General features: G+C 34.8%; 1 protein-coding gene across 1 annotated transcript in view; it reads right to left on the bottom strand.

The window, feature by feature from the left end:
* The window catches only part of CDH18 (cadherin 18), a 349,770-nt gene that overhangs the window by 13,270 nt on the left and 308,630 nt on the right, over positions 1-27,870 (bottom strand). The window contains exons 8-9 of the mRNA XM_047860381.1: positions 25,115-25,236; positions 14,146-14,263 (exon numbers count right to left, since the gene is read on the bottom strand). Coding sequence (XP_047716337.1) covers positions 14,146-14,263; positions 25,115-25,236 — 240 coding nt within the window. The remainder of the gene's footprint in view (positions 1-14,145; positions 14,264-25,114; positions 25,237-27,870) is intronic.

The following is a 27,870-nucleotide window of genomic DNA, read 5'->3' as shown; positions in this document are numbered from 1 at the left end:
ACTACACTCAGCAGGAACTTGTCTTTTGTTACAGTTTCCTTATTATGTTGACATGTATTAAGACATTAAAAGGAAAATGAACTTACATATCCTCTAACACTTCAACAGCATTACCTCCTCAAGCTCTCTACTAAATGTTTATTGCTTCTCTCCTGCTTCCTGACTTCCCCTTCTTTGACCCTAGAATTGCCCTAATATCAATTTTCAGCCTCCTGATTCTGCCTGTTCATTTAAGTTTGAAACATCCTCCTGGCCTCCCTTGCTTTTTCTGCCAAATCACGAATGTATGATCCAATATGTCATTATGTTCTTATTTGCACCCTGGAATGTCAACCCTTTGACCATCTGCCACACTCCTTCTTGATCATCTTTAAATCCCAGATAAACACAAGCATCCATTGTCTAAGGCTTCTGCTTTCAGAGTCGTTAAAAAAGATATATGTTGGTAAAATAGTTATAATTATCTTAATTGGCTCCACCAAGTACATAGAGAAACGTAGACTATGCTCTTAAAGGCGCCTAGCCATCAATTTGTCGATATCTATTCTTTATCAGATGCCAGGCAATAGCTATTCTGAGCTGCTTTGCCATTTTCCTTTGAGCCTTAATCTTCCATTCACAGCAGGAAAATGTCTTTCCCAAAAAGAAGCTACTATCTATTATCAACATTTTAAAACCACATTTGAAACTGTTCAGTTCCTCTTTACCGTCAACTATGTCCATCTCTCTATACAAGACTATGTATTAGAGACAAAAAAATATAAGTACATATGAAGAAAAAATATGGACTTTGAAGAGTATCAGCAAATCTGCTCATGAATAACACATATGAATATGCATAAGAGTGTTAATAAGAGTGGAGAAGGTGATAAAAAAACAGAAACTTTTAAAATAGAAAGCCAGCCCCAAATTCAAAATAATTCATAACCATACCACAATAATATAATAATTGTAGAAGAAGAGATAAGGGTTGTTTACAGAAAAAAAAAAGAGACAAGTATACGAACTACAAGAGAAGCCCTCTACTCATTATTTGTTACATACCTTTAACAAATACTATTATTTTTAGCGGGAATGGATGAGTCAAAGTAGAAGATATCACGTTTGGAGTCACTAAATTTGTAAACACAGAAGGAAATTGTGAGGATAAATCCTTAGCTTGAAAAAGTGAACACATGACCCTATTTATGAAGTTGTTTTAATGTTTCCCCTGCCTGAGAGCAGAGGGTAGAGGAGGTGACTCCTGGGGCATTATGTCCTTCTGAGCCAGGAAGGAATTAAAGCAGAGAATAACCTACAGTTTCACAAAAGGAAAACAAAAAGGAAAGTGGCGTGGAATGGTAAATATTAGGCACATTTTACTTTGTCTACTTTTATACTTGTGCTTAGAGAACAGTAGGACGGAACAGTCCTTTGCTGTCACTCCTTTGTGAGTGGGAGTAAAAAAAGGTGAGAGGAGGTAGGGTCTGCCAAATACATTAGGAAAAATATATAAAAGTAAAAACAAAAATCAACAGAGATTAAAATCACTAAGAAGAGAACAAAAGAATATTTTCCTATCTAAAGCAAAATGGCCATTAAAACAAATCACTGCATTTGAAGTCACGCTTTCCGATTTTAGGCTCAAGATGGCATATGAACACTCTGCTTCTTCCTAGTCAAGCTTTGGGTCTCTATTTTCCCTTAGAGGGCAGTATGATGCTAGCAGGTGTGACCACCTTCGAGGTGTGACCACCATGTGAGTAAGGAGGACTGAGATCTGACTGGGAGGGAAGGGGGATCCCTACTAGAATCCAAACAGCATGTCTCAGCCTCACCAGAGACTGCAGGTAAGTGACTCAGCAGGGCCCAGCTGCTACCACATCCACTAGAGGATGTTGGAGGCATCATCTGCAACCATATTCTCAGGACTGCGGGGTGTTGTTTTATTTAGGAATTGGGAGAAACGGCTAAATGGTGTCTCGAAGCCCTGTGGTTAAAAACGGAATTTTCAATGGTTAGACTCTGCAGAGAAATTAAGCACATTACAGCACCAGCTGCGAGTTCTCATTTGAAGGACAAAAATAAACTCTGGGAATATTGACTACGAGAAACCTGACGGTACGAAAGAAGTACAAACTATACATCAAGGCTCTTCATGGCTTCCGATGTGTTTCAAACCAATGGACTGTGAAATCCGAAAGAAAAGGCCCTAAATGACACCTCTTTAAGAGGTTTTAAACAAAGTCAAATCTGATGGGCACCTGGGTGGCTCAGTGGGTTGTGTCCAACTCTTGATTTTGGCTCAGGTCATAATCTCATGGTTCGTGAGTTCAAGCTCTGTTATGGGGCTCTGCGCTGACAGCACAGGGCCCGTGTAGGATTCTTTCACTTCCTCTCTCACTGACCCTCCCTCTCTCTCAAAATAGATAAATAAATAAATTAATTAATTAATTTAAAAAAAAACCTAAACAAAAAAAAAATAGTCAAATTTGAAAATGGTCCTTATCTTAAACTCAGTGTAAACTCAGATAGCCTTTCACCAAACCCAAATAATCACAAGGAAAACAGTACTTTCCAACAGTGCCTTTTAAGTATTTTGCTAAAACTCGTAAGACAAGTTACAAATGATATGACCTTCATGTTCAGAAGTATGAATTAATACTACCAAGAAACAAGTAATGGTAATAAAAACAAGGAAAAATCAAAATCTTCAAAAGGTTGAAACAACCAGAATAGGATAGTCTACAGAATCTTTTGTTTAATTGTATTAAAATGGTAATTTCCGGGGCAGGTCATTTATGTAAAAAAGTCGTATGGACTCATTCATTTTTATTTTTATTATTATTTTTTTAATTTATTTATTATTATTTTTTTTAATGTTTATTTATTTTTGAGACAGAGACAGAGCATGAACGGGGAGGGTCAGAGAGAGAGGGAGACACAGAATCGGAAACAGGCTCCAGGCTCCGAGCCATCAGTCCAGAGCCTGACGCGGGGCTCGAACTCCCGGACCGCGAGATCGTGACCTGGCTGATGTCGGACGCTTAACCGACTGCGCCACCCAGGCGCCCCGGACTCATTCATTTTTAAAGAATGGGAGTGTCTATCAAAGTGGAAAACGCATATCTAAAGAAGAAAACTGAGAGACAAATATGAGTAGATAGCAAATTATCAACAAAATTATAAGGATTTTCAAATTTGAAAGCCTTATTATATGTGATTTGGAACCCTGCAAACAGAGATACAAGTATACACATAGTTATAAATTCTCTCTTCCATGTGTAAAATCTGTAAGATTTACAAATGCACTTGACAATTAGAATTAAGCCTAGGAATTAGGCTGGCAAATCTCCTTGCATCAAATAAAACCTAGTCCCTCAAGAAAGCAGCATAAAGACTATGAAGCGGAACAGTCTTACCTGGTAGACTAATGATAATTTAAACTGGGGGATTAGATTACACTTTTATATTACAAAATGAATAAATACAACAATCGTGTGCACAGAACCCTTGTATAAGCTTATACTCACAGACTTGGTTACATGACCAGAGTTCATTAGCTATAGATATTTGGTTAAGAAGCTGGAATTAAACAATGTGAGTTTTTGAGCCTAAAGTGAAGCTTACCTATTACAATTTCAAGAGAAGGTGATTATAGGAAAAACTACATTTTAATCAGGAAGCATTTCATGCTTTTTTGTTGTTTTAGAGTAATGTAATTTGATAATGCTTGCGACTTAAAAATTATCTTCTGAACTCTGGTTTTTAATTTTAAATAAAATTGTATTATTAGTGACATGTTAGTTAATAATAAATAAGGTCATTTATCAAACAAACCTATTTACAATATATATTTTGCTATATATGTTGTAAAAAGAAAAAAAATAGAAATTCTTCACTTGGTTACTTTCCAAATCAAAGTCTTCAGTATTTTAATAGGTAAAGGTCAAAATTTTCCAGATAAATATTGAAGATTTTGGTTAAGTACTAAATTTTCTATTCACCACAATTTTGTACTAGGACAAATAAAGGATTAATGGCAGAATCTTTTTTTTTTTTCTAAGCATGGGACATAGATAGCAGTGCACTTAATACTTCGTGTGTTCTGAATAGTGAATAAAATGCCTGTGTCTCTGCCTTACCACATGTCCCTGGCTAGATTCTTCTAAATGATGCTGCATTCTGTCACCTTTCTGCTGTCTTGATTTCCAGTCTAATTGAAAAGTATTCTCAGATTCATTCTACCTGGCGGATCGGATTCTATCGTTTAAAGTCAAATCACGTTTCAGTACAACCTTTAGTGATCTAAGTGTCACTGCCTTCAGTTAAAAGTTACATTTCATAACATCTTCTTTTCTCCAACTAGACGGCAAGTCCCCTGAAAGCAGGAGCTTTGTGTTTTAATTCTTAACATTGTGGACAGCTTAGATCACTGCCTTATACAGCACAGACAACGCATGCCCCCTTACAGATTAAGTGGTAGGAGAAAAACAATGTCAATTTAAGAGCTGACTACAGATTTCTTTTAGAGAAAAAAATTCTTTGTATGATGAGAGAGGAAGAATGGTGATGAATAGTTATACAGTGTGAGTCTCCTGTGGAATGCTGGACAGCCAGTGTAAATGTCAAGCCATGAAAAAAAGCTGTGTGTTTGTGTGTGTGTGTGTGTGTGTGTGTGTGTGTGTTTCAGGTGCTTTTCTTCAGTTTTTAATTAGATACAATAAATGAGTATATTCTTACTGAAAATACTCAAAGTCCATTTCATAAACATTTCTTAAGCATATTTACTTTGGGGTGCCTGGAAGGCTCTGTCCCTTAAGCATCCAACTTGATTTGGTCTCAGGTCATGACTTCGTGGTTCCTGAATTCGAGCCCTGCATTGGACTCTGCACTGACAGTGTGGAGCCTGCTTAGAATTCTCTCTCCTTCTCTCTCTGTGCCTCCCCCACACTCTCAATATCTCTCTCTTTCTCTCTCTCGAAAACAAATACATTAACAATAAAAAAAGAAACATTTTCTCATTTGCAAGAGACAAAGAGAGATAGAGAGAGAGGGAGAGAAAGAGCGAGAAAGAGAGAGAGTTGGGGGGCAAAGGGAAAAGGATAGAGAGAGTCTTCAGAATGCTCCACATTCAGCATGGAGCACAATGTGACAATGTGGGGTTCGATCTCACAATCATGAGATCATGACCTGAGCTGAAATCAATAGTCAGAGCCTTAACTGACTGAGCCATCCAGGCACCCCAAGAAAGATTCTTATTTTCTACAGTATAATTATTACTCATGAATGTGATTAAATACTACACTTAGATCGTTATTTTTGTTTGATGTTTAATTATATGTTGTTCATTTAATACTTTGCTTTTACCTTTTCAGACATTTATTCTTATTTTCATTTGACTGCTATAGCTCCAAATATTTTATCAATGGAACATTATTAAATTGATAGATTTTTTAAATATTTGATTATTTTTGAGACAGAGAGAGACACAGAATGAGTGGGGAGGGGCAGAGAGAGAGGGAGACACAGAATCAGAAGCAGGCTCCAGGCTCTGAGCCATCAGCACAGAGCCCGACGTGGGGCTCGAACTCACAAACCACAAGATCATGACCTGAGCTGAAGTTGGACGCTTAACCGACTGAGCCACCCAGGTGCCCCTATGATTAATAGATTTTATATTTAATATTATAGTAATTATATTAAATACTGAGGCATTCAGTATTTTAAAATACATTTCCCTGATTGTCACATGAGTACCATCCTAACAGGAAGAGGATTATCTTATTGTAGTTCTTTTTTTCAAGTGTCACTAAAACAAGATCCATCGACTATTAGCTCGTTATTTCGCAAATAAGTACTTCAGCACCATTTATTGTTATCTTTATAATTTAATTTCATTGGAAACTGGTAAAATTATTTCCTTGTCTGTCGAGTTAGGGAATTTCTCTTGGATAGTTACATATTCTTCCCACCTAAAACTCAAATATTTCTTTACTCAGAGTAATTTATTTGGATTCTTTATATTATTTTTCCATCTATGTATTTACTTTTTAGTTACCTTCAGTGTGCCCTTAAAACATGTAGCCTTTCGTATGTGATTTCAAATTCTTTATATTTTCATCTCTCTTAAAAATTACAAAATAGTAATGATTGTGTCCATATCTCCATTTTACAAAGGAGGAAACAGACACACCGAGAACAAGGATTTGGTGGTGGTCTCACACATAATTAGCAGAGAAACCAGGTTTCAAATAGAGCCAACCTATTTCCAGAGTCAAACTCTAAAACTTTCTTCTTGTTTTTCCTCTTATTTCTTTTAACAGATATTTACTTAAAGTTTCCTCTGTGTCAGGCACCATGGTAGGAGTGAGGAATACAGCAGTTAAATAAGTCAGACAAAATTCCTTGTATGCCTGGATTCTATAGTCTAAATGGGGAGAGAGCCCACCCTGTGACAAGTGTTGTGATGAGGGAAGTACCAGTTTTCATATAACCATTTGTCATTAAAAACAAAATGGATTTTTTCCTGTCTAATGACTGTTGGATATTGGGTGTTGGGTAGCCAAAGACCTGGTTAATTTTCTCTTAAGGGCATTAAATTTTTCCAGTTATGTCTTGAGTATGGATGGAGTCAGGGTTACCAAGACTTCTGGGAAAAGAGGGAAGTGACTGAAGCTTGATAGATGATAGAAATCAGGAGAGACAGCAAAATTCCACAAGACTCAAAAGAGCAGGAGGCGTCCAAGGACACTGTCATCTCTCAACTCCCTTGTGAGAATGAGAGGAAAGCAGTGTCCTCTTGGGCAGTGTTCCTTCTTTCTCCATCTTTCTGATTACTGATTCCGTTTTAAGCAGTGGCTATTCGAGTTTCATCACCTTACCAGAAATTTTAAATTGGCAATGGTTTCATGTGTCCACTCAAAAAGTCTTTGTCAGATATTTAAGTATGGTTTTCTCTTTCTCACATTAGGTGGTGCATCCCAATATATGCTAACTGCCTCTCTTTCATCCTGCTTGACCCTTGCAATGTCCTGTGATCTTCTGCTGAGGGAAGTCCTTTGAGCTCCAATTCCCAGTGATTTCTCCAACACAGTAAGAAGTGGTGAGTAGATCTGGGCCAGTATTTATATATTTTCTTGTGAATCTCAATGCCTCTCGGCTTTGGAAGTGACTTTCAGGATCCATCCACAGACCAAGTTTATTTAGCTCTACATTGTTATCCTAGCAAATATTTGGAAGAATGAGCCTGAAATCTATTTTTAGTCTGCAATTTCTTTTGTCTATTATTCCTTTCAAATATCTGCTAAGCTGGGCTCCTTTTTCACCATACTCTGTTCACCCTTACTTTGGGTACTATCCTTGAGTACATGGTAATTTGGGAGAAGGGCTATAGCGGGAATGGGAGAGTAACGGAAAACAAAACCCAGAAAAACACAAAAAAGTCAGTGGAAGTGATACCTGGCACAGAGTGACAATGTTACCCAGGTCAACTTACATATATATATATATATATATATATATATATGTGTGTGTGTGTGTGTACATGTATGTGTGTGTGTGTATATATATATATATATATATATATATATATATATAATTTATCTATTTTTATTCATGTGTTTGAGATGTTCTAGAGAATCTAGATAACCAGCCAGTCCCTTTCTGTGTACTTTTTGTATTACCCTTTCCATAATGGTTAAAAATGCTACCTTTGCCTTCTGTCAAGGTCATATGCTTATACATAGATTTAGATATCTAATTTTATTCACTCCCCTGAATTTGTTCTCCTCCTCTCTTTATTTCTCTACTAGTACCATATTTAAAGAGTATTTCATTGTTTTATGCTAGTCTTAGCCTATCAATGACTAATTTTGTGGTTGGACCAGCCTTTGTGATTCTTATTATGATTGCAAGACACTCTTCCGCAATAAGCATTAGGAAAATTTGAAAAAAAAAAACCAAAAAACAAAAAATGTTTATTACTTACATATCCTGGAAATTATGTGGCATGCCTGGGGTCACACAGAGAGGTGGAGGGTAGAGAGAAAGAGAATGTGGAGGGGCCTTCAAGTTCTATTGGTATTGGGGTCAAGGGTGGGTCCTAGGGTCTGGGAGACTCACTCTTTATTGATGAATTTAAAACATAAGAGTGGGAATTTAAAGCATCGTAAGAGAGGCAGAGAGAAAAAGGCCCAAATCAACAGTTATCAAAATCAATCAAAGTCTCTAAAACAAAGAGTCTCCCGGGACAGGGGGAGGCAGCCTGGATCTTGATCTAGTCCTGTGGCTGGCATGGTGTTTGTTCCAGATAGCTCTCTTTGAAGTGGGGGCCTTGGCAATCAAAGCTTAAGTCAGGCACTTGCAAAAAAAAAAAAAAAAAAAAGAAAAAAAAAAGAAAAAAGAAAAACCAACTGTCTGGGTTTACACTCACTATATTCATCTTTATAATGTCTAGATATCTGTTAGGATATGTCCTCTCTTCTTCTGTTTCTGCTAATTACATACCTCCATCATCTTCTTTTTCAATACATTTTTGCTTTTCTTAATCCTTTACTATTTATTTGCATTTTATTAACAGATGACTGAGTTTATCATTAAAATTAGATTTAATTTATAGATTAATATGAAAATTTAAATGCTCTGATTAAGTAATTTGGTAAATATATTATTTTGGGGTGTGTTTTTATATTTTCAGTAACATTGCTCTTTATATAGAATAAACTTGAAAATTATGTATTGGATTTTTTTTCCTCTAATGATTTTAGAAGGGTTTGTGGTAATTTGCTCGATTTGTTTTTGCCATTTTAAATTGTACCTGATTTACTATTTATTCATATATTTTTTTAATTAATTAATTTATTTGAGAGAGGCAGAGACACTGTAAGAAGGGAAGGGGCAGAGAGAGGGAGAGAAAGAATCTTGGAGTAGGCTGAGTACTTCCAGCGTAGAGCTCTACGCAGGGCTCAAACTCACGAAACCTGGAGATCATGACCTGACCGACACCAAGCGTCAATGCTTACCTGACTGAGTCACCCAGGTGCCCTTGTAGTTTTGGGTTTTTTTTTTTAAATATAGGAAATCGATCCATTTGGGGCATTTGCTAGTATTCAAAAATGTTGGCAAAACATCCCATTACTATGCAAGGTGTTTCTGTAGACTTTCTTACATTTTCCTATAGACAATTTCATCATCTGTTAACAAGGATAATCTTGTGTTTTGTTTCTATTTATCATGGTTACGTTTTTCTCTTTGAAGTGAGAATATTTTTATTTTTACAATGCTGATTAGTTGTAGTGACTGTGGGTGTCCTGAGACCAGAAGAGTTGCTTAGATGAACCTATCAGAAACCTACCAGAATGTGCTCCTTCGTAAGCATGTGAGCTGAATAAATGTCTTATTTTAGACCCCATGGATCATGGGTTTTCTTTTTTTCAGCAATAGTTGTTTCTTTTGAAGCAATGGGTAAATATTTCCAACTTTTTATATAAAATTTCCTATCTCATTTTGAATTTGGTACACCTCTTCAAAGCAGCATATTTATATACAGCTTTGATGAAAAATGATATTTAATCCGATTATGACTACAATATGTTTGAACTTATTTCTACTTTCTTCTTTCATTTTCTATGCTTTCACTTTCCATCTTTTATTCTCCCCTTTGGCCTTGTGCTCCATTGATAAAATAAGCTTTTTTATTTAACTTTCTGAAAATCCTTGCTTTGGAAATCACAGACTTTTATTCTGCTAATTTAGCATTTACTCTTCAAGCTTTAACATATGAAATAAAACATGAATTACAAGATTTTTTTCTTCTCTATTATATTCTGCAGAGATTCTGAAGGCAAAGATTAATACGACATTTGTCAAAATGTCAGTAGCGAACAGTAAAAACTTATTTTTTATACATTGGAAAAAATTCTTAACTAAGGGGTCCTCCTTGATTTTAGATAGCTTACCATTTTTAACTACATCTAGGAAAGGTTATTGATAATAGCAAATTATTTTCCTTCAGCATTTTGAGCACGTGGTTTTTGTCAACCTCTTTCAGCTTTAAAAAATAATTAGGGGCACTTGGGTGGCTCAGTCAGCTAAGCTCCTGACTTTGACTCAAGTCATGATCTCATGGTTCATGAGTTTGAGCCCTGCATCAGGCTCTGTGCTGATAGCTGAGAGCCTGGAGCCTGCTTCCGATTCTGTGTCGCACTCTCTCTTCACCCCTGCCCCGTTCACACTGGTCTCTCTCTTTCAAAAATAAATAAACATTAAAGAAAATTTAAAAAAATTAACACAGGAATCTACTTTAAATCTAATTCTCATTGTTTTTAATTATTCTGCATTTTGTCTTTGATACTGTAAAGATTTTTCTCTTTATCTTTGAGGTTTAACAGGGTTTTTTTTAATTTTTTTTTAATTTATTTTTGAGAAAGAGAGACAGAGAGTCTCTCTGTGGGAGGGGAGGGGCAGAGAGAGGGAGACACAGAATCAGAAGCAGGCTTTGAGCTGTCAGCACAGAGCCCAAAGTGGGGCTCGAACTCGTGTACCTCAAGATCGTGACCTGAGCCAAAGTAGGACACTTAACTGACTGAACCACCAACGCACCCCTGAGATTTACCAGTTTTAAACTGTCATATCCAAGTAAAGATTTGATTTTGTGCTTGGCTTTGGTGTTTATGTTCATTGTAAGGACACATCTATTTTCAATATGAGAAACTGTCAAGTAATTTTACCTATCTATATTGTTGATTGCTATAATTTCTTCTTAATTCTTCTAGGCACGTTATACTCCATATCTGCTAAGTGTTCTTATGCATTTTTAAAGTTTTGATCTACCTGAGCTTTTTTGCTTGAATTAATGACTTTTACATTTGACTTGTTAAACTTTCTTTGTGTCCTGTCTAGAGGTAATGCTGCCTAGTAATTTGTGTTGTTCTGTCTTTATATCTGTGTCTATGTGTATGTGTATACATATACGTATATTATATATGTTTATATACAGGTATATGTCTTTGTAATTACAGTATAAACTTAAGAATATAAACATATATATGTAGTTTTATACATACCTAAATATCTATAAATTTCTATATGTAGTTCTGTATATATGTATGTAATACATATGTAGTTCTGTATATATGTAATTTCTATATGTAGTTCTTTTCTATATATTCAATAACTATAGTTTTATATGTTTATATATAATTACATATATAAAACTGAATTATTGAATGTTTCTTATATGGTTCTATATACTTTTTTATATATGCAAAAACTATAGTTTTATTTTGATAAGGATTTAATTAATTCATTGATTTCATAGGGATTTTTAAATTGTTTTCATACAGACTTGTTTTCTTTCATTGTCTCATTTCACTTAATTGCTTCTTGGTCTTTTTGTAAACATGTTATTTTTTTTTTAATTTTGAGAATCCTATATACTTTTATTAAAATATTTTCTGATCACTTATGTGTTTTGTATTATTCAGAGTAAATTCACTTTCTGACTTATTTTTTTATTTCATTGTCTACCTTTTAATGTGTTGATCTGCGGGCTTAGAGTAAACAATAATATATACACCTCTCTCTTATTTTGGAAATCTCTTTTTCTCTCTATTCAGTCTTTACCATTTAGCAGTTTGGGAGATGCTACTAAACCAAAGGCTTCCTGATCACCCATCCTGGCTCGGAGGCTAGGTCTGCCTTCCACCGTTCCCTGAATGTGTACTTTTGTGTAAGCAGTGAGTGCCTGTGCACGCGCACGTGCGTGCTCGCTCACACACACACACACACACACACACACACTAATTTTCATTGTCTTTGTTTCTTTTAGATATATTTTGTATGTTCTGGGGGCATATAAATGCTAAGCTACCAGGATTCAGCAGGCTTAGATCGTTAATATTTATATTTACTCTTTTTATTTTTGTGCTGGTTGTTGTCCAGAGAATTATTTATGCACCTGTGAACATATATATGTATGAGTGCGTTCATTTTGGTATGGCTATTCTGTTTTTAATTTCATCTTTACATATTATTATCCATAACTGTCTTGTGTTTATAGAAAAGGCCATCTTTACATACGGTATCACTAACTCTCCCAAAGTTCCAGAGTGGGTATTTTAAAGCATAATTTATGGATGTAAAAGCTGAGGCTCGGAAAGTTTAGGTGGCTTATCTAGCATAATCAAATCGGCTTGCCATAAGTTCATGCTTTCCGCTATGCACCCGATTTTTTTTTCTAAAAACTGCTGTTTTACCTATCCAAAAGAAAGTTTCCTGTGTTATTTATAATTTTATCAATTCCCAACATTTAAAAAAATAATCTTACAAATATATTAAAACATCTTTATCCCTACACAACTGTCCATAGGCCTCACATGTTTGACAAAGCATTCGTATGTATGTTTAAAACAAACGTTAAAAAGCTTACATTGAAAAATGTTTGTATGTATGTTTAAAAATGTTAAAAAAATTACATTTAAAACAAATGTAAAAATATGTACATCAGCACCATAAATCCTTTCAAGAGTGTATATATTTGAGGGAAATTAGTTCCTACCACTGGTGAGTCAAATGATTGAATTAAGCCCTTTTGAATGTAGCCATTCATTAAATTCACAAATTCCAGATCTAGTATTTTTGTCTGCGGATTTTTAATCACTGAGTGGGTCTCAACAATATTAAAATTCTCCTGTTTTTAAAAATATTTTTGGACTTATACTTACATGGGTTAAATAACTTGAATGCCCATCTTTAAATCCAAGTCAAATTTTCATTATATCATCAAATGAAATTACTTAAAAATATAAAATAAAATCCTTATTGGAATGTAAAAACAAACAACTGAAATATATAGATAGATATAGATATAGATATAGATATCTAGATATGATTGTAATCTAAGGCAGAAAGTTGAATGCTCTCCAAATTTTGCAAATATTGAAATATGGGAAACAGTAATAGATTTTTTTACATATTTAACATACTTACATTAAATATATTTGGGATTGTAGAATGGAATATTCAAATGCAAATAAGTTTACAATAATCAACTAATACAATATGTCAGATACAAACATGCACAAATATTTATTCTCGTACATAGAGCTGACTATAGGGTAGTTAAAATGAGAGACAATCAAGCTTTGTATTTTCATATGAATCTTGCTATGGCCACATGTACAATTTGGTCTTCTTGTTATGATAATATAAAGAAGGAATTAGGAATGATGGAAATAATGTTTTAGTGAGTTGACATTATGTAACAGCATTTTTTTTTTTTTTTTTTGGTGTTTGAAAATCCTTTTCCCTGAAGTGCAGAGAGGAAATTATATGTTTACTCTTAAGTGGATGCACTGTTGTTTCTTTAAAAGGATTCTGAGGCAAGTGTTAAATTCCAAAAGTAGCATATTCAGATAAACATGATCAAAGATAGTTTGGGGTAAGAAGAAAGTTGATACAAATCAGAACACTGCACATAGAGAATGACTTAGTGTTTCCTTTACATACAGAAGATTGATTTTTACAGGACCTGGAGAAATCTACCAAACAGGGAATCTAAATCATGGTGAATGTTCTCTAGGTACTAGATTATGGTGTTCTTTCTTTTCCCACACAATACAGAAGTTTAAGCAAAAGTAATTCAAAATTTACAAAATATTCTGCAATTATGCATATTTTCTACCCATAGTTTGAAAAATATTCATAATAACAAGAGGAAATATAATTTGTACACCACATTATGATAGCCTTGCTAATGCAAGATGAATTCAAACGTTGCATTTCCTTTCCTAACTGTCCCTAGGACATATTTTTCATTTTTCCTAATTTAAAATTTTTCTACCTCCTAGCAATTGCAAGCAGCTCTCATAAACATGTTTGTCAGCTAAGATTTCTCTTAAAATTTGCCCAAGAGCATATTACATGTACATTTCTTGTTTAAAGGAATGCTTCTGAATAAACTCAATGAAAGTTATTTGTACATATGGCTCAATTTTAAATACAAGCTATTCACAGATCATAACACATTAACATCAAACTGACTTTGAATGCGGATTTGCAAGCTGTTCATGGGTATGTAAAAATAAAACAAAACTGCTCAGGCCTATTCCATATTAAGTCAAAGCAGATCTCACATATTAAAAAGTATATGTAAATCGTGTTCACCTTCATTGTCCTTCAGAGTGAAGTTTGGGTTTATAGACAGGCGTTCATCAAGAAAGAAGTTAAACCTTGGTCCATTTGCAAAATCATCTTTATCAGTAGCACTGATGGTATGAATAACCTAAAGAGAGAAAGCAAATACTAAATAGTAAACTTAATTTTGCTTATTCCTTTGATTTTAATTATATTTGTCATCACAAAAGGATTTTAAAAAGCCCCCTTGATCCACCTTGCCCGCTTTCAAATTTAACTAATAAACGTACCAGCTAATTGGCTCTGTCTTATATGAGATTTTAGGAAACACATTACAGTACAATTTATAATCATTCACACTTTATTTTCTAGCATAGCACAGACATTTATTTATTATTATTATTTTTTCTTTATCACCCACAGTACCTTGGGCCAATTAGTCGCAAGATTTTGTATGGATACCTGTTTGGGGAAACATGAGTATCGTGTGTACAAATATAAATATCCTAGTGTTCATGTACAACAGATTTGTGGTGTTCCTGGTTCTCAGTACATGCAAACACAGTGGAGTCATACTATTTTTATTGTTTCGGGGAACTTTTGAGAACATGATCTAGCCCCTCTATTTTACAGATAAGGATCGGAGACCCTAAAGGATTGTGATGGGACTCCTAACCGTTAAAATAGTAGCAAAGGCAAAACCAGACCACTCCGAGTTTTATGGAATACTTCTCATATACGGTGGTTGGGAAAAAGCAGTCTAAAATTTGGAGTCTGTGCATTATATGGCAGACAATGTTTGAATACATAAATAAAACATTCCAGGTGACCGAAGAACAGAACACAAATCGCAATAGCTGTAGACGTTACACTCTTAAGGAGGAAATGGCCAAACCAATAAGCAGGACAATATTCTCCTCTTTTAAAACTTTGTATCCTAATTCTTAGGTATCTTTCATCTATCCCTTCCTTAGATAAATTAAGAACAAAGAGAGCAACAAGAAGCTTGTGAAAAGAGTGTGTCCTATATGGGAAATATAGTGTGTTCATTTCAAAAATTGTTACGATTTCTAAAAACATCTTACTCAATTTCATCCCATTTCCATCTTTTCTGAGTGAAAGAATACACCACTATGTGCAACAGTTAAAACGTAAATTCCTGTCCAAGTATTGAGCCCATTAGTTGGTCTGGCAGATGAGGACGAATATAAAAGTCCTAAAAAGGAATCCTCAGTGGCAGTGACACCAGAAAAGCATGTGTCCACACGCATTTCATTGCCAAAAGTGCTTCAGGCAATAGAAGTGATCCATTTCGTCCATATATGCACGCGGCTCTCACCCTGGCATCCTTGTTCAAGATGTACTTTCTCAGAAAGAAATCCTAGGTAAAGCCTCCTCCTTCCAGCCCACATATTCCAAGAAGTCTCTATCATTCATCACTTCTTTCCTTCCCTTCACGCTATTACTTTATGAACTGAAAAATCTACGTATCTCCTTGATGTTTGCCTTCTTTTCCATCTAAAGCACAGCTACTCTCTGGATAGATCGTTCTTCCCTTGCTATTGGCTTTTGACTTGATAGGAGAATAAATTGATGGATAATCAGAAACAATCTGACAACTTTTCTCAAGTGCATGAAAAGCTCCATGGAGGGCAGAGAGTGTGTAGTATAATCTGAAGAACAGACCCACATTCTGTACATATCAGGTACTTAATATAAAACTGAAATAAAACTACCAAATTTTCAAGATTGTTTTCAGGGTAACATAATGTAAATGTACATTTTTTTTTCTTTTGGGAAATAAATGTCCTATCTCCCCCTACACTTTGTTCATGGTCATTCTCTAATTCTGAGTCCTATTATGCTGATGATAGCTCAAAACCTATGGACACATTTTTCAAGTTCATTTCTTATCCTAGAATGTGATTCTGGAAGATAGTGACAGAGAACACTCAATTTAAACCAACTAAATTATTTTATGTTTCCTCTTATTACTTCTTTGGGACAATTATTTTTTTCTCATTTGAAACTAATTTATGCATTATTTTAAATTTCCTTAATGTGTTTATACTTAAGTTTATTCTATTTGTTGAGCACTGATATAATCTATATTTTATCTTTCCTGTCTTACTGTTATCTTTAGCAAAATGTACTTTCCATTTTTATACCAGTAATTTCAAATCTGCATTTGCCAAGAAGCTCACTGTAGCAAATTTATCTTCCTCAAAGATTTCTCGATCTCATGTCCATAGCAAATGATGAGCTGATTACCACATTTTGTTTAAGAGGGAACCATGCATCTTGAATTCCTACAGAATTGTTGCTGACACATCTACACTTAAATATTTTTCCATACTTCTGAAAAATGCCTCCAAAACCATAGAATGTTGCTGTACTTTGATCTAGAACTCTGAGATATTCTGTTGATGTGAGAAGGTATATTCAATTTTCTGTTTACTGATTACCTTTTTTTTCTTTCAGTAGTAAATAGATTTCCATTTATTGTTTCCTTGGACTTTTATTAGTAAACCCAGCTCAGAAGGTAATATGTTTGGGGCTCCTGGGTGGCTCAGTCTGTTAAGCGTCTGACTTTTGATTTCAGCTCAGGTCATGATCTCAGGGTTAGTGAGACTGAGTCCAGCCTCAGGCTCTGCACTGACAGTGCGGAGCCTGCTGGGGATTCTCTCTCTCTCTCTCTGTCTCTCTCTCTCTCTCTCTCTCCTTCCCTCTCTCTCTTCCTCTGTTCTTCCCCTGCTTGTTTTCATGCTCCCTCTCTCTCTCAAAATATAAATAAACTTTAAAAAAAAAGAAGCTAATATGTTTGTGATTTTTAAAAGATTTAAGTGTCTAGATATCTAGATAAGTGCCATGTATCTGTCATTAATATTTTCTATTCTTTTGTCAGTAATGATTTATCTACACTCTGCTACCTGTGACGTTTGCTCAATTTGTTGGTGATGTACAATCCATTAACAATTTGCTTTCTCTCACTCCTTTTAACTGAAATTAGATGGTTTCTATCATATCCATATTATGTAATTAGTGCATAAATTCTTTGATTATTTTGAAAGATCTGAGAGAAGCAGTTACAGATTTATTCTACTAAAGGGAGGGGGAGTCCAAGTTGATAGTTGGTGTTTACTAAATAAATATATTCCTCTGTTTAAATGTGTTTTCCATAGTCTATTACTTCTTGAGTACTTTATTAGGGCGAAAAAATCAAACGAGTCAGTGTCACGGATTTATACAAATAATGTAGTCTTCTGTTAGGTAAATGAGGTAATCCTAACTAAACATTTAAAGTAAAAGAACGTTCTGTGGAACACACTGTATCTTCTTTAATCAATGAATTTGCTTTATAATATAATCTCACATGGGAGCATATATTTATTTAATAACAATACCAACCTTTGTTAGTTCAAGGAAGTTGATCTTTGTAAAATCTAAGTATAAGATGTCTGCTGATCTAGGTACATTTTTCATACAAAGTTATATTGTTAATAATTGACACGTTGGATGGAGGGAGACTGGTATCAGACAATACATTTTTTTAACAGATGTTATATTTCCTAACTTTGCTGCTAATGAAATACACATACAAACACGGGAAAATTTGGTATAAATAAGCTAGAAATCGTCCTCATCATTTATGTTTCGGTTTTTATGTGTAGGCCCATCTCATTTATTTTGAATTCACTTTACTTTGGGAACTGACTTCAAATTTCATGCATGCATGATTTTCTTCTTAGTATCTTTTTTTCATGCAAGGTACTTAAAAGATTTTTTTCAGAACAGGGAACTATATTAACTCAGAGAAATATATTGTTGTATTTCAGGTGTATTGATACCTGAATCAACCTGAACTCTGCTGTTATATGTGGTTTAAACCTCTGCTTCACAAAAGATGAATCTCTTTGCCATGGCCACATGCTGTTTTATGTAGATGCACAGCATCCATAATAAAAATGTCTGTAATTCTAAAAGCGATTGTTATAGAAAGAGGAGCCTTGTACAGCTGGGAAATACAAATGTGCTTTGGAAAAGTTATTTCACAAATTATTATTTAAATAGAGTTCCCGATTCCTACTCTGCATCAAAACGCACAAAGTTTCTCTAGAAACTCTATAAACATAAGGTTAAATGAACCAAAGACTGCAAAATTAAACAATAGGAAGATTCAGACCATTTCCCTTGTAATAGGTTAATCATATAAATTGACCATACAGTTTGGCAATGTTGTTTTTTTTTTTCAACGTTTATTTATTTTTGGGACAGAGAGAGACAGAGCATGAACGGGGGAGGGGCAGAGAGAGAGGGAGACAGAGAATCGGAAACAGGCTCCAGGCTCTGAGCCATCAGCCCAGAGCCTGACGCAGGGCTCGAACTCACGGAGTGCGAAATCGTGACCTGGCTGAAGTCGGACGCTTAACCGACTGTGCCACCCAGGCGCCCCAATGTTGTTGTTGTTTTTTTTTTAAATAAGGGTGCAATAAACAATATATTCTTTTTTAAATTTTTTAATGTTTATTTATTTTAACATTTATTTATTTTTGTGACAGAGAGAGACAGAGCATGAATGGGGGAGGGGCAAAGAGAGAGGGAGACACAGAATCGGAAACAGGCTCCAGGCTCTGAGCCATCAGCCCTGAGCCTGATGCGGGGCTTGAACTCACGGACCGCGAGATCGTGACCTGGCTGAAGTCGGATGCTTAACCGACTGCGCCACCCAGGCGCCCCTAATGTTTATTTATTTTAGACAGAGAGAGACAAAGTGTGAGCGGGGAAGGAACAGAGAGAGAAGAAGACACAGAATCTGAAGCAGGCTCCAGGCTCTGAGCTGTCAGCATAGAACATGACACAGGGTTCGAACTCGCGGACTGCAAGATCGTGACCTGAGCCGACGTCAGGCACTCAACCGACTGAGCCACCCAGGTGCCCCAAAAATATTGTCAGGTGACTTTATTCCCTTAGTAAAATACTTTATTTCATTTTTGTGAAACAAATGTTTGGAGACAGAAATGCTCAAGCAATATAAAGAACCCAGCTATTTTAAAGTGACTTCTAAATTATGTAATATTAAAGACAATAATGATGCTAGATCTGAATATAGTCTTTAAAGGATAATAAATAGAATCACTTAATGAAATCACAGTAGAACTTAGGGGTGCTAAGTCAAGTGATTGATTGTTCTCTGAAAATAGTAATAGTTGTATGAAGAAAAGGAAAATACTATATACAGGGTTTAGACACCCAGAAAAAAGATACATTTTGTTATAAATTTAGCCTTTTCTAAAAAATGGAACAAATAGCTTTTCATGCCAGGAGAATAAGGTAATCCACATTTAAAGGAATCTGAGAGTCATCTAGTCATAAAATCTTAGGGTCCTGACATTGTGACATTTTTCTTCATTTTAGAGATGAAGAAAGCATTTATTTATCAATGGCACCCAAATCATTTCTTAGAAAAGCCATAGAGCTTCGGTAATCCGTGTCGAGGGTAAAACAGAGGAGCCAGGCTAGCAAAATGGCACTGACAGGAGAGCATGACCTGGAGAAAACGCCTGAATAAGCTTTCACATCAACAAAAGGTGGGACATATGGGAAGTCAATGGAAAAAGTCAATGTCACTGGCCAATATGAAGAGTTCAATCCAGGAAACTGATACTAGTGTTTCAGTTTTGGGAGTGAATGTTCACATTCTGAGGAGCTCAATCAGCTCATCCAAGAACAAGGACTCAGTGTTGTTTGCCCACGTTTTTCAATGCTTTCACCTGCAAAGGTGACTATGGACTACCAGGTATGAGTTTCTCCTACTACAACATCTCACTGTATCCTATAAATTTTGAAATTACCTTGAAGGAAAAAAAAAAAAGAAAGAAAGTAATATATTACCTAAAAGAAAAAAAAATCTAAAAATGGCTCATGCCATCATTACTTTATATTTGGACTTTTAAATTTTTATGTCGCAATTCAAATGATCCAATTTTGAATTCTCTGAATAACCTACAAACCAAAGAAACAAAGTTTCAGGGAAGGAAATAACCTAAGTTTACTCAAGGTTGTTATGTATCGATTAGGCAATGGATACCTAAAAAAGGTAACATTTATTTCTGGGCATTTTATTTTTTAATGACATTAAGTGGCACAGTGTTTAAATTTTATTTTCTAATTGTTGGTGACATAAAGAAATACAAGAAATACATTTATATTGACCTTATATTTAGGAAAAGTATTAATTTTATCTACAAATTGTACTAATGCATAGTAGTATCATTGTTGTTACTATTTTTATTATTAATTGGATGTTGAACTTTATCAAAAGCTTCAATTTCCAGTATTGAAATGAATTTTAATATTTTTCCTTTTCATTTGAAAACATTATTTTTTCTGGATTCTCTGAAAACATTTCTTTTATGATATTTCTATGTTCACGAGAGAGAATATCTGTAATTCAAAATATATCCTTGTCAGATTTTAATATTAAAATTATGCAGAAAATAGATTCCCCCTTTTGGTCCTTTTTAATACAATGTTTTTTCACTATCATTCCAATTATATGTTTTTAATTTTTATTTCTTAAGTGTTTCTTAGCTTATTCAGAGATGCCCTTATTTCCAATGGATTATTTTACTAGCAAAACTTTTGAATTTGCATCTTAGGATCTAGCTTTGTTTTTTTTTTGTCATGCAGTAAATAATGAGGCTAATCCTTGGCAAATTATTAAAACTTGCTTTGGGGCCCTGCATACAATAAATTTTTGGTCAATGTTTTCTGTAACTTTCAAAAGAATGCATGATCTGAAGTTGTTCAGTGCATTATTCTATATTTGTCATTTAATTATGTTTTATGTTTTAATTATGGTCTTCAATCTTCAGCATCCTTACCAAAATCTTATGTAATTACTCTATCAGTTTCTTGTAAAAGCATAGTAAAGTCTCAATACAATAATGGGCTAATCTAGTTTTAAATATTTCTATCATTTTTTCTTTGTTCATTTTGAGGCAACATTGATAAGTGTATATAAATTTAAAATTGTTATTTCTACCTGGTGCATAAATTGTTTTCATCCCAATGAATGTATCTCTTTATATCTACCAATGTTGTTTGATGAAATGTGTGTGTGTGTGTGTGTGTGTGTGTGTGTGTGTGTGTAGTTGCATGAATATGTCTACAGCAAGCATACATATTCAAGTACTTATTCGTTATGTTTTTCTATATGTTTTCTTTCAAATTATTTTCCTCTATCACATTGATTTTACACCTCCTTAAACAATATTTAAATGATTTTTTTCTTATCTATTTTGACAATATGTATCTTTTGAGTATTTATGTGATTTTATTTCAACATAAATACTAATGTATACTTTCAGTTTACATCATTTTAATTTTCTTTCTATTTTATCCATTATTCTATATATTTTTCTCTTATTTCTTGATTTTTTTTAAAATTGCAAGACCTCTACCTAGCTACTAGAATTTTGTACACTACAACTTGTATCTTATTTTGCCTGTTTTGTGTTAAGAGACCATCTATGCATCAGCAGCAAATATGAGAACTTGTCATTCCAATTTTGAGTTTTACAAACTTCACAGGAATTTCTGGATTATTTTGGAATTACTATTGGTTACAAATGTCCCATTTTATTAGGATTATATTTTAGTTTTAAAATAGTCTTTCTAGGGGCACCTGTGTGGCTCAGTCAGTTCAGCATCTGACTCTTGGTTTTGGCTCAGGTAATGACGTCACACTTTGTGAGTTTGGTCCACTAGGACAGAGGAGGACGCTGCTTGGGATTCTCTGTCTCCCTCTCTCTCTACCCCTTGCTGTCACCCACTCTCAACTGTGTGCTTCTCTCTCTCAAAAATAAATAAACATGAAAAAAATAAAATAGACTTCTAGAATCCTTGAAAATAGCTCCTATATGAAAATTTTATTTTCCCTATATTTTTTTACTGTAAAATATAATCCAGCAGGATAAAATCACCTGCAACAATTTGGCAAGTATACGATCTATTTTAAAGTGAACAAATATTTTCATGAACACAGTTAAGATCAAGAAATAGAAATGTAAACATTGCTGTCTTTAGTATTAAGTATCTCTATTACAATTGCCATTAGCTTGTTGGTTACATGTTCTTTTACTATTTTTATTAGTTAATCTAGAGGTTAGAGCATGCACTGTGGCCATATAAAATCTATTACAAAATCGTAGTTTAACAATTTCTCAAATTTTAAGGATCCCAAATTTAAGGAGTTTAGAATATTTTAACTTTATGTGTCTTTATCACTTATGATCCCTTGTTGCCATGTGTATGATGCATATTTTAAACTCCAGAAAATGTTCTTTTGATTTCTATTCATTCATTGATAACTGAGTTTTTACGAATATATTTACTGATTGATTTTGTCTTGGAGGTTCCTTGTGACTTAAACTTACCAGTATAGTTATTTGCCTGTTTTTAACCAATATAATTCTGAGACTGTGTCTTACAGGATGGGATTTTCACATTTTGTTGTCCTAACTATGAGTTTTTCCTGTCTTTATTTCTGAGGGATATTTTTGGTAGAAAAAAGAATTCATGCCTGTCAGTTATTATTTTGCCACTGTTGGGAATTATCTTTTCATTGTTTTCTGGGTTTTATCTTTCTTGTGGAAAAATTAGCTTTTGGTATTATTCTTTTAAAGTTATCTTTTAGGGGTGCCTGGGTGGCTCAGTCTGTTAAGTGTCCAACTTCGGCTCAGGACATGATCTCATGGTCCATGAGTTCAAGCCCCGCATCAGGCTCTATGCTGACAGCTTAGAGCCTGGAGCCTGCTTCATTCTGTCTTCCTCTCTCTCTTTACCCTTCTCCCACTCACACTCTGTCTCTCAAAAGTGAATACAGGTTAAAAAAATTAAAAAAATATATATCTTTTAAAATATTTTTACTTTAAATTTTCTATTTTTTTTTTAGTAGTCACATATTCATATACAGTTCTAAGAAACACAGAGAGATGCTATGTACCCACTTTTCCCAACTAGGAACATCTTACAAAACTAGAGTACAGTATTGGGAATACAGATTCTTATTGTAGTTTTAATTCCTGCTTGCCTAATCTTCACTTCAGGTATGGCTAATCTTCTGTTACCAAGAACTGAGAGTCCATATTCAGTGACTTTATCTTTTACAATCTAAAATTTCCACTTGAAAGTTTAACATTTTTCTCATTAATTGTACTTTTATAATGAATGTTAAGAAAATAATTTTAGGATGCGTGCACCCACTTCTGACACAATGAATAGGGTTTAGTAAATAAATCATTATATATCTGTATCATAAAATTCCTTGCTGTTTTTGAAATGGTGATATAGACAAATACCTAACTATCTGAAGTGATCATCTTAAAATATTATCTATATATTATATAATATATTAATTACTGTTATATTCTAACATAATATGATTAAAATATAATACATTATATAATCTGTAAGTACTTCAGGATATACTTTTCATCCATTTTGTTCTTATCATATTTTCCAATTTTCTTGTGGTCCATGAACATGGAAAAAAGAGTTGTTCATTTATATATACACAAATACCTTCTCAGGAGGGCATTGATAACATAAGCAATGATTACTTTCGCACAGTATTGATTGGGCCTTATAAAAAAATAGGCAATGCTTCTCAGTAGTATAATTTTAGGACAAGCTTTAAAATGATTTAAAGTAGGTCTGGACAATATAGTTAGAGTCATTCTGGTTTACCAAAGACAATAAAGGGGAACAAATGACTCGGCTGGACCTAGACCCTAGACCTTTTCTATCTGGATTCACCTGTGACAAACTTTAAGGTGTTCCTCATGGAATTCATGCCTCCATGTAATCCCTTCCCCTTGAAGTCTGGATGTGACCTGTGATTCGCCTCTGAGAAACAGATATGGCAAAAATGTTGATATATTATTCACCTGATTGTATTGCACTACATTATGTTTTATAAGACTGATTGATAACAGACTTAGCAGATCTCTTCCTACTTGTTTGACGAAGTAAATGGGCTACATTAGGGAAGCCCACGGAGCAAGAACCGGGGGCAACATGTCAAGACTCCAGGTAATACTCAAGAGCTGAGGAAAATCCTGAAGCTCTGAGGTCTGTAGCTGAAAGTAATTAAATTCTTCCAATAACCAGGTCAGCTTAGACGCGATCTCAAGCCTCAGATAAGATCATGGTTCTGATGGACACCTTCATTCCAGTCTTGGGAAAGACCCTGCCAAGATCCGGCTAAGCCATGAACAGACATCTGACCTACAGAAACTCTGAGGTCATAAATAAGAGTTGTTTTAAGATGCTAAGTTTGTGTACTTTGCTATATAACAGAAAAAAAAAAAAAAAAACAAATGCATATCGCCTGCCAGACCTCTGCTTACTTTATGTGCCACAGCCACACTGGTCTCCCTTCAGAATCACAGTGCTCCTTTAGCCTGTCGCCATGCTACATCCGGACTCGCCACCCAGGTTCAAGCTCTTCTTAACTTCCCCCACTGTCCTTACTCCCTTCATACATAGATTCTCTTCATGTGGTTAAAACCTAACATCGTTTGGTACCAATATTACTCAATGGACACACACATGTCACTCCCGCAGGCCCTCCAAAGTAGACCAACAAGTGTCTTCTCTGTAATCTAGGCTCACAGCATCAATAGGACTGGAAAGTTCACAGTTTCCTCCTAATTTAATAACAGGGCTTCACCCAAAGCATCCAATATAATTCTATGATGGATATATGCACGAATGAGTTCATTTTTTTGAGTAACATTTGGGATCTGGAGAAAATTCATTTTCAAGGATTCTCAAAAAAAATCTATTGGGTACTTAAAATAAAGCTTTATAAACTTATTTCCACTGAGCCCAAAAATAACACTGAGGGATTTTGAGGATTATATATAAAAATAATAGAAAGAGAGCTGCTTGTTTTTCTTCCATCTCAATGATAGGAAGGAAACAATTAACTTACCTGGCCAGGCTTTGAATTTTCACAGACAACAATATCATATTCCCTGGCAAGTTCAGGTGGATTGTCATTGACATCCAGAACTCTAATACCCACTGTCACATGGCTCAGCAAACCAGGATTGTCTGCAAAACACACAGGGATATATTTAGTATTTCTATGCACACTTGGAAGGCTTGGGTTAAAACAAATCTCCCTACTATTGTAGCTTGTCGCCATCTCCATATGCTGCAACAGGACTTTTGGCAAAAGACAACTTTATGATGGCACTCTTTGTGAGAACTCATTAACTTACAGAAAAATGAAAAATGAACACCAAGGCATGACATGCATGCTAAAATGATATTTTGTCATATCAAGGAAATTACATGTTATTCAGGAACTGGAGTGGGAGAAAGTTGTCAGAATTCATTGTATGCTGTCAGAGTCTGAGGGATGAACAATTGGTTTCATCATTAATCTAAGAAAAGCATCGCAGTTGGTAAAAAAAAATACATAATGTTTAAAAAGTTCAGGGTTTCAAATCTAAATAAACTTGGGAAAAATAAAAAGTACAATTTCTTTACACAAATGATAATTTTCTTCTTTTGTTTAAAGTGTATTTATTTATTTGAATGAGAGAGAGAAAGAGCATGAGCAGGAAAGGGGTAGAGAGAGAGAGGGAGACAGAGAGAGTATCTTAAGCAGGCTCTGCACTTTGTGCAAAGTCCAACATGGGGCTCAATCTCATGATTCTGAGATCATGAGCCAAACTCAACAGTTGGACACTTAACCAACTGAGCCACCTGGTGCCCCAGGAAAATTTTCTTCGTATAGAAAAAATGCATGCAGTGTGTGATATTAAGTCATATTTGGGGAGAAATAAAGAATAATTTAAATCAGAACTTACCATAGAATTAATATACAACTCTGGTAGATATAAAAATATTATAGTTAATACCCTAAAATATGTCTTAAACACATATTTTTAAAAAAATCTTCCCATTTTTTAGTAAGTTTATTAATTCTGAGATGGAAGAAAAAGACAAATTTTTGGTTTTATTTACATGTTAGAGCTATAAATGCAGGATTAATAATCGGAAAACTAAATATATGTATTTTATTGCTGATATTTGTCATTACCTTTAAAAACTCCAAAATAAAAAAAAAATAGACTAATACATGTAAAAAAGGACTACTAAAAAAGACAAAGTCTCGACATATTTATAAATTATTAAAGCAGAACATGAGAAGGCAGAAACTAACCTATTGGAAAAAAGGGGTTATGGATATACATATAGAGAGAGAGAAGATACTGAAAATAGTAAGAACATGCATGGAATAAAAAGTGCCAGAATTAGCTCTAAAAGGAATAGAAAATTTGAGGAGGAGCACAATAACTAAATAAAATCAAATTTCATTTAAAAATAATTTTTCAGGGTACCTGTGTGGCTCAGTCAATTAAGTATCCAACTCTTGATTTTGGCCCAGGTCATGATCTCATGGGTCCTGAGTTCAAGCCCCATGTCAGGCTCTGTGCTGACCGCAGAAAGCCTGCTTGGGATTCTCTCTCTTTCCCTTTCTCTATGCCCTTCCCCTGCCTGTGCTTGCTCTCTCTCTCTCTCTCTGTCAAAATGAATAAATAAGCTTTAATAATAATAATAATAATAATAATACATTATTAACATTAACATTATTAACATAACAATAATTAACATTACTATATAATAATAATAATTATTATTATTATTTATTATTATTTCTGGGGATCCGAGTGGCTAAGCCTATTAAGCGTCCACCTCTTGATTTGGCTCAAGTCATGATCTCATGGTCTTGAGATCAAGTACTCTGTCAGGCTCCACACTAGGCATGGAGCCTCCTGAAGATTCTTTCTCTCCTTCTCCCTCTGCCCCCCGCCCCCCCCCCCCCGCTCCTCTCCCTCTGCCTTCTCTCCCTCTCTCTCTCTCTCTCAAAATAAAAATAAATATTTTTCTAGGGGTGCCTGGGTGGCTCAGTCCATTAAACATCTGGCTCTTGATTTCGGCTCCGGTAATGATCTCAAGATATATGAGTTGACACACAGCACTGACAGCACAGAGCCTACTTCAGATTCTCTCTCATTCTCTCTCTGACGCTTGCCCCCTCTCAAAAATAAACAAATGTTAAAAAATAATATTTTTTCGGGGCGCCTGGGTGGCTTGGTCGGTTAAGCCTCCGACTTCAGCCAGGTCACGATCTCGCGGTCCGTGAGTTCGAGCCCCGCGTCGGGCTCTGGGCTGATGGCTCAGAGCCTGGAGCCTGTTTCCGTTTCTGTGTCTCCCTCTCTCTCTGCCCCTCCCCCGTTCATGCTCTGTCTCTCTCTGTCCCAAAAAAATAAATAAATGTTGAAAAAAAAATTAAAAAAAAAATAATAATATTTTTTCTAAAGAGAAAAACATCATCTAGATTATTTTACCTAAAATTAAAGAAACAGGCAATTGCAGTCTTACACATCTCTTTCCAGGAAAACAGTAGAAGAAGGAAATACCCTAAAGCTTGTTTTCCATGGCTTGTGAAATGTTGGTATCAATCCCAGACACTCTCACTGATAAGAGAATTTAGGTGTAAACAGCCTAAACAAGACACTGGTGTGTAAAAATTATATATATATATATATGGCAATTTAGTTCCATGCTTGCTTAGTTTAGCATTAAAGGAAAGAAGAAACAAAGGAAGATGGAAGGAAGGAAGGAAGGAAGGAAAGAAGGAAGGAAAATTCAGAGGAAGAAATGAGGAAGGAC

The sequence above is a fragment of the Prionailurus viverrinus genome, chromosome A1 (genome assembly GCF_022837055.1).
Source record: "Prionailurus viverrinus isolate Anna chromosome A1, UM_Priviv_1.0, whole genome shotgun sequence".
Classification (NCBI taxonomy): Eukaryota; Metazoa; Chordata; class Mammalia; order Carnivora; family Felidae; genus Prionailurus; species Prionailurus viverrinus.
The sequence above is the reverse complement of the archived record's forward strand: the minus strand, read 5'-3'. Positions and strand labels throughout refer to the sequence as shown.